Source organism: Arachis ipaensis, chromosome B01 (genome assembly GCF_000816755.2).
Source record: "Arachis ipaensis cultivar K30076 chromosome B01, Araip1.1, whole genome shotgun sequence".
Taxonomy (NCBI): domain Eukaryota; kingdom Viridiplantae; phylum Streptophyta; class Magnoliopsida; order Fabales; family Fabaceae; genus Arachis; species Arachis ipaensis.
The window spans coordinates 17,324,523-17,332,045 of record NC_029785.2 but is presented as its reverse complement, the minus strand read 5'-3'; the positions used below and the strand labels follow the sequence as shown (position 1 = coordinate 17,332,045).

Genomic DNA, 7,523 nt, shown 5'->3' with positions numbered 1-7,523 from the left:
TTGTATCTTGTGGCTTTGCGCTTTTTAGTTATCGTGTGTGAACGCTTCGCGCTTTGTAAATCCGCTTTATGCGATTTTGAGCTTTTATTCCTTCCTCGAGCTTCTAGTATTACTATTTCCTTCTATATTTATTACTACATGAGTTTTAGAACTGTCGTGACGCTTCGTCATTCTTCGCTTTACGGCTAGAGGTAAGGCTTAGGGTAATGAGTTGTTACACTGGGCATAGTGGATCGGTGTCGCCTCGAGCGTCACAACTTCAGGATTCGAAAGAGACAGCCCACCATCAACAACCACGTCACAGACCACAACATACAACTCCATTATATGTTGCGGCATTAGCCGTGTATGTACGTCGAATATTACCCTGACATGCTGATCCCCATCAATCCAAAATAATTGGTTGGTAAATCCACCGTTCGAAAAGTGTGTTCAGAAATCTATATGCAACCCACCCAACCTCCTTCGTTCCTACTCCCCCATTTTGCTTAGCATGACTGTCTTTAGCGCATCCAGGCTATCAACCCGATAAGTGCACAACATGACAGTCTTGTCAGACTCGAAAATCACTCCTTCATCACCGTGTCTGACTATCCCATTGGGATAAACCACAACAAAAAAGAATTGATTATTCTCCATCAGAATAAAACGGAAAGAGAAAGAAAAGATTGGTTTGTGAATTGTGTGAGGGGAGGTATTGGGATGGGCTCTATAAATAGACTTATTCTACAACATATCTTGGTGCATAGACATCTACACCATAATACGCATATCCTGAGTGTTAAAACCCTAATTATATACTTAACTACATCTCGAATGCTGAGGGGGCATTAGGAAGCTGGGTTTATCTCGGATGCTGAGATCTCATCACAAAATGCGCGTATCTCGGATGCTCAGTATCAAATATCAACGCATGTTCATATCCCGGGTGCACCCTAAATGTGACTCACGGTCACTCTATCACAGAACGGGGTCTATGTATCCGAAATACGCCCATTTTTAAAAAATCCTCTCAACGTCCGAGATGTGACCAAAGATGCATTTTTGTAATTACCTCACCGTTATTCATTTTTATAAATACTATATTTATTTAATTTAAATAAAAAAATCCTCATGAGTGACATGTTGTTTTGGACTTATTTCTCTTCGGGCCCAAAAGCCCGTGCCTACCTTAATGAAGCCCAAATGGCTAAACCCTAGAGCCCAACATCCAACCGCGGCTGCTACCTATGCTCCTTCCCGTCGCGTTTGCCGTCTGGTGGTGCTCCGCCATTCGCCTCTTCTCCTACTCCGTCTTTCACCGTCGTTCTGCTTTTCCCGTATCTCCTCCATTAGTCGTCGGTGGTGCTTCGTCTTCGCCTCTACTTCTTCTCCGCCGTGCCTTCTCCTTCCTTTCTCCCCTTCAGATTCAGGTACATCTTCATTCTCCATCTCCATCACATCTATTTCAAAATTAGAAATAGAATTTCTTTAATTGTTAGTGTGTTACCTGTTAGTTTGTTATTCTGTTAGTGTTAGAAATTTGATCATTGATACTCTGTTATTTTATTATGGCAGTTACTTATTCTGTTGATTAGGGAGGGTTGTGGCTGTTCAATGATTCTGATTTAGTTGGAGTGTTATACATTTTTTTCAGGAATCAAGCTGTCTGAGAATGTTGATTAGGAATCATGCTTTGTTTGTATGCTTGTGTGTGTTAAATTGTTATATTAGAATCAGAACATAGAGTGCTTAAGCATGAATTGTTATTGCATAATTGTGAAGGATCTTCATGCACTATAGCACTAGAAAACTTCTATTTTTGATTTATCATGTGCTTTATGGTGGAATTATGAACTTAGAATGCTCATATTTGAGCAAATTTTCTGTAAGATATATATTTTTTGTATTATGATTGTTTTGTTTATATGGAACAAAAAAAATCGTAGTAGGTAAACTCTTACGAGTTAAGTCTAGGTAAGCTGCATGGTGTCTTGCTCTTCCGTTGTGTCTCAACTATGCAGTCTCGGGTCTGCTCTGCTGTCATGTCTCCGGCATGGTGTCTCATCACTGTTCCGCCTTTGTCGTGAGTTTGAGTTTGTTTTCTTGCTTTCTTTTGCCATTGTGCTGCCATTGAAGAGAATTGCCCAAATTAGGCATTGATTTTTGAATTTGTTTTCATGCTTCGTGATTGTTCTGCCATTGTTGTTTGTTATGCTCTTTGTGTAACTTCAGTGTGTTGTTAACTTGTTTTAAGCTAGATGATTAGGGATACAATTTATTTAGTTACAATAAATAGTTGAAAACCAACTTTGCCTGCAGAAGGTATTTAGTTCAAAGCATGCATGTAACATGTATTTGTTATGATAACTATAATTTGTAAAATCATGATAATATTAACATAACAACCTCATACAAAGCTTTTTTTTTTCAGGCATTTCCATCTTCCAAATTCTGAATGGAAATGGTTGATTATCTAAACAAAAGGTTAAAGAGAATGAATCTAACCATTATATCTCTTTTGTTTGAACAGCTGCATAACAGCATAACTACGATAACTGCTTCGGTACTGATTTCTCTAAAATATGACATGATCCAATCAACAAATTCTCCAAACAGGGTGCATTAATAGAACATTTAAGTAGTGTAATCATCAAAATGCAAACTTTGTAGAATTTTCGGAAGTAGTTTTCTATTGTTGCAACTTCTCAAACACGGTCAACACAGACCTTGAAGTTCTATCCAAGCTTGCTAGCACTACAACAATAAGTGCACCATGGTTGAGAGCTATATTAAAAGAATAGAATCGATATATTTCAAAGTAAGAAGCTTAGTATGCAAGACTTAAATGGAATGGATCTAGCCTAGTCAAATGGTATGCACTATGCACCCATTTCTCCTTCGCAACTGAGGTATGTTGTTCTGCTGTAGAATCCTCGAGTATCAATTAGTTTATACTTTATATAGAAATCTGATTTTACTTGGTGTATGTATGCTGCACAAACAATTTGTATTAATTTTTTTATTCAATTTTCTGCACTCCAAATAGCCATGATGTTTTAAGATTTTCCGTACTCTTTTAAGAAAGGCAATCTCACAACATGCAGCACTCTATTGAACAATGCATAGCCAATTAGATAGTTGGTAAAAGCAGGAAAATTTACATCCATTGGCTAAGACTACATAACATGCAAGAACATCCAAACGACTCAGGCAAAAAATGAAATGAATGGCAACATAGACATGCATATAGCTCCACAGGATAACAAAAAGTACACTCTTCATTGATGGTGTAGTCATATTCCTTGTGGCCAAGGAATCATAACATTCTTCTTTCTCTTGTGTTGCAGAGGAGAACGCCTATGAATTGAAGCCATTTGGAAGATAAAAAGGGGGTCAAATGTCAGCCAATGAAATTGGCCAAGTGTTCACTCCTGTTCTGTTTGTGTTAGACCTTAGGCGTGTTAGGAAGAGAAATAGAAGATTCAAATGAGAATTTAGAACCTATTTCAACAGCAACGCTCCATATTAATGAGGGTATGGCCACTACGCTCACAAAGAGCATTTTCATTCTTACCATCTCCACCAACACAAACCTCAATCACATTACAAGCATGCTCATCTTCCAAATCTCTCACCAAAGCAAAACAGATTCACCAGCAAATCATCATCAATGGCACACACCGCAACCCTTTCTTTGCGACGAAACTAATCCAGCTTTACATTGATTGCGATGACATATCTTCTGCATTGTTCTTGCTCCATCACCTGCACCCACCTAATGTGTTCGCCTTCACCTCCATCTTGCGGTTCTACTCCAGACATGGGCAAATGCGCCAATGCATAAGAACCTATGTTGATTTGAGGGTAATGGGTGTTGTCCCAGATGGTTACGTGTTTCCCAAGGTTTTAAAGGCATGTGCTCAATCTCGGTGGTTTGAAACCGGTGTTGCAGTGCACAAGGATGTCATCATTTTCGGGTCAGAGTCCAACTTGCAAGCTCGCAATGCTGTGCTGGATATGTACTCAAAATGCGCAGACGTTCAGAGTGCTCAAAAGGTGTTCAATGAAATGTCTGAACGAGATGTTTTTTCATGGAATTCAATGATGTCTGGGTATGTGTCTAATGGGTTGTTCGAGGAGGCTGTGCGACTGTTGGGATTGATGAGAGCAAGTGGGGATTGCGAACCGGATGTTGTGACATGGAACACTATGATGGATGCTTATTGTAAGATGGGGCTTTGCAGTGAGGCCTTAAGGGTCTTTCATCAAATTAAGGATCCTAATGTTATTTCATGGACAACATTAATTTCAGGTTATGCTGGTGTTGGGAGACATGATCTTGCATTGGGAACTTTTAGGGATATGGTTAATTTTGGGATGGTTTTGCCTGATGTGGATTCTCTTTCTGGTATCCTTGTATCATGCAGGTTTTTGGGGTCCTTAACTAGTGGGAATGAAGTGCACTGTTATGGTGTCAAAGTCATTTCCGGGGATGCGTTTTACAAGTCTGCTGGTGCTGCTTTATTGACTTTATATGCCAATTGTGGAAGGCTAAATGATGCTGAAAATGTATTTGATAGAATGGACAAATCTGATGTTGTTACTTGGAATGCCATGATTTATGGGCTCATTGATATGGGGCTAGCAAACGAGGCAGTTCAATGTTTCAAGGAAATGCAAGCAAGCAATGTAAAAGTTGATCAGACAACTGTATCTACTCTATTGCTTGCGTGTGACTTGAGACGTGGAAAAGAGATGCACGCATATGTCTTAAAACACCGTTACAATTGGGTAATTCCTGTTTGTAATGCACTAATTCATACATACTCGAAATGTGGATGCATTGCATATGCATATTCTGTGTTTTCCACCATGGCTGTGAGGGACTTGGTTTCATGGAACACAATTATCAGCGGATTTGGAATGCATGGCCTTGGCCAAACTGTTCTAAAGCTTTTGCAAGAAATGAGGGATGCAGGCATTAGCCCGGATTCGGTAACATTTTCATCTGCCCTCTCGGCTTGCAGTCATTCAGGACTTGTGAATGAAGGGATTGAACTCTTCTACAGAATGATAGAGGAATTCAGCTTAAACCCAGCAAAGGAACACTTCTCTTGTGTTGTTGACATGCTAGCTCGCGCTGGCAGGCTTGAAGATGCTTTTCATTTCATTAACAAGATGCCACTGGAACCAGATAAACATGTTTGGGGAGCTTTACTTGCAGCATGCCAAGAGCACCAAAATGTTAGCGTTGGCAAACTGGCTGCTGAAAAATTGATTGATTTAGAACCTCAAGAAGCTGGTCATTATGTGACATTGTCCAATATATATTCANGAAGCTATCAGGACATAGTTTAGTTGGCACTCAAAGTTAGTGATGAAGACGACTCAATCAAATAAAAATTTTGATCTTTCATCAGAAAAGCATTACAAAGCATTACAACGTAGTTTTCAGTTGTTCGCTAAGAAAATGTTGTAAGGAGCATTTAGGTGTTGGATGATGAAAATTACACCCCTAATTTTTTCATTGCCACTTTGGAGTAAAACAACACAGAATTGGATAAGTGCAGGATCTATAACATTGTGGAGGTCCAGACAGCTTGATCGATGGTAGCTGAGTTGCGTTTAAATTGATCAAATAATTATTTACGCTGACAAATGCTGTTGATATCTCATGCCTTTTGTATGTATCATTCTTGTAGTAGGAATTTTGGAATACCTGTATAACAACCCCTTTTTGAGTTATAGAAATCACCAGCTGTTAGGAGCTTATGGACCTGCATTCAAATAAATTGTAGCTTCTTATTTTCTTTTATTGTAATAGAAAGTTTAGCCTATGGCCGCTAAAGCTTTACTTCTGCTTCTAAACACACAGCTCTTAATTTATTTGTGTATAAATGTTTTTTGAATCCCATTTTCTTGTTTACATCCAACTTTTTTTATTCCTCCTTCAGTTTTTTTTTTCAGTTATTTATTTTCACTTCAGACATTTCTCTTTATTGGCTGTCTACACCAAAATGGGATTCAAATATTATCTAATCTTCCTAACATATCTTAGGTCTCATGTTGCTGCACCCCTGATTAACACTTTAGTGATTATTATTATTTATTAGTTTGGTACTATCAGTTTGTTATTGTGATGATCATTACCAAACCAATTGAATGCCAGTAATGGTGTTAAAATGTATATGATATATCCATTAATTTGAATTTCATTCATGCTGATATATGAAATTGTTATTCAATTACATTGCCTATATATTCACATTATGTGCGCATTCCTTTCTCAACATAATCACTACCGCTACTTTGTGGTTTTCTCTTTCTCCATTTCTCCCTTTGAAATTGATATGTCTATTTTGTCCTACACTCTTATCCTGTTGATTGATATATCTGTTCTGATTTATTCTACCTCTTTGTTGAAATGGCTCCCAAGTTTGAAATGCTTAGTGAGTTTCTCCTCCTCCTATTTATGGATCTTTTTCTGTCCATGTTAGCTTTTCCTATCATCCTATTGTTTTGTTCATCAAATGTAGCTAACTAAATGAGTTCATAGTCATGATTTCTTTTTCTATTTTTTCAAAGGCTATACCTTTATACTATTAAGTTTTCAATTTTAGTTATGCCTCACAAATTATTTGATAAAATGTCATATCTATGCTGAGAAAGTGAGAAGGGAACAAAAACTTCACATGACTGACATTTTTTCTCTTTTGTAGTTGTGTCTGATATCATATTCCCTGATAATTAGTAATTGAATGGATTTTATTCGCCTATAATTTGCAAATGAATAAGTGGGTTTTCAGCAGTTGAATCCTTACAAGATGCCTTGAATCAATTATTTCTTATTGATGATACCATAGATGAAAATGGTGCAATTACAATTTCTAAAAATAATGGCCAGTAGTTATTTTCCTATTTTTTGCATTCTATTATAATTCGGATTTTTTATTTAAATAAATTAAATAAATGTAATAATTATTGAATTAAATAATTTTAAAAGTTATTACCGAAATCCGTCGGCCTCTCTTATTTCATTTACACTGTAAATGAGATAATTTTACACGTATCTCGTTTACAGTGTAAACGAGATAAGACTGGGGACGGCTATAAATATATGTCGTTGACAGTGTTTGACTGGCCCCAATTTGAACTTTTCAACCACTTTCTCCTCTCTTTTATGTCTTTCTAACCATAAAATCGATAAATACGACGATGCCGTGCGCAATGGAGACATCAACAGACTGAACAAGACTTCGCATTACGTCGGGGTAGCCGACTTTGCGGTTAGTTTTGTTGTGTTGAATTTTATATAATCCCATATAGATATAGATATATATGTGTATATGTAGCCATCGTTAGGGTAGTCAAGAACTAGAATATAGTTTGTATCGTTAGGAATAGGTTACTGGTAGAAATTTGGAACTCTATTTTATTTCACTTGTGTTAGGTTGTTACTACATAATTATTAATTTGGAACTCTATTTTATTTCTTATAGTTTCGTCAAATTTATAATTAGATTTTTATATTTTTTTAATTT

General features: G+C 37.1%; 1 protein-coding gene across 2 annotated transcripts; it reads left to right on the top strand.

The window, feature by feature from the left end:
- Positions 1,128–5,850, top strand: LOC107647434 (pentatricopeptide repeat-containing protein DOT4, chloroplastic-like). Of its 2 annotated transcripts, XM_016351512.2 has the most exons (3): positions 1,128–1,412; positions 2,513–2,891; positions 3,330–5,850. In XM_016351512.2, exon 3 carries the CDS (start codon positions 3,511–3,513, stop codon positions 5,338–5,340), a length of 1,830 nt encoding a protein of 609 aa, XP_016206998.1. In that variant the 5' UTR covers positions 1,128–1,412; positions 2,513–2,891; positions 3,330–3,510; the 3' UTR covers positions 5,341–5,850. The 2 variants fall into 2 exon arrangements, with proteins under 2 accessions (XP_016206998.1, XP_020973997.1); XM_021118338.1 differs by lacking the exon at positions 2,513–2,891 and having other exon boundaries at positions 1,129–1,412.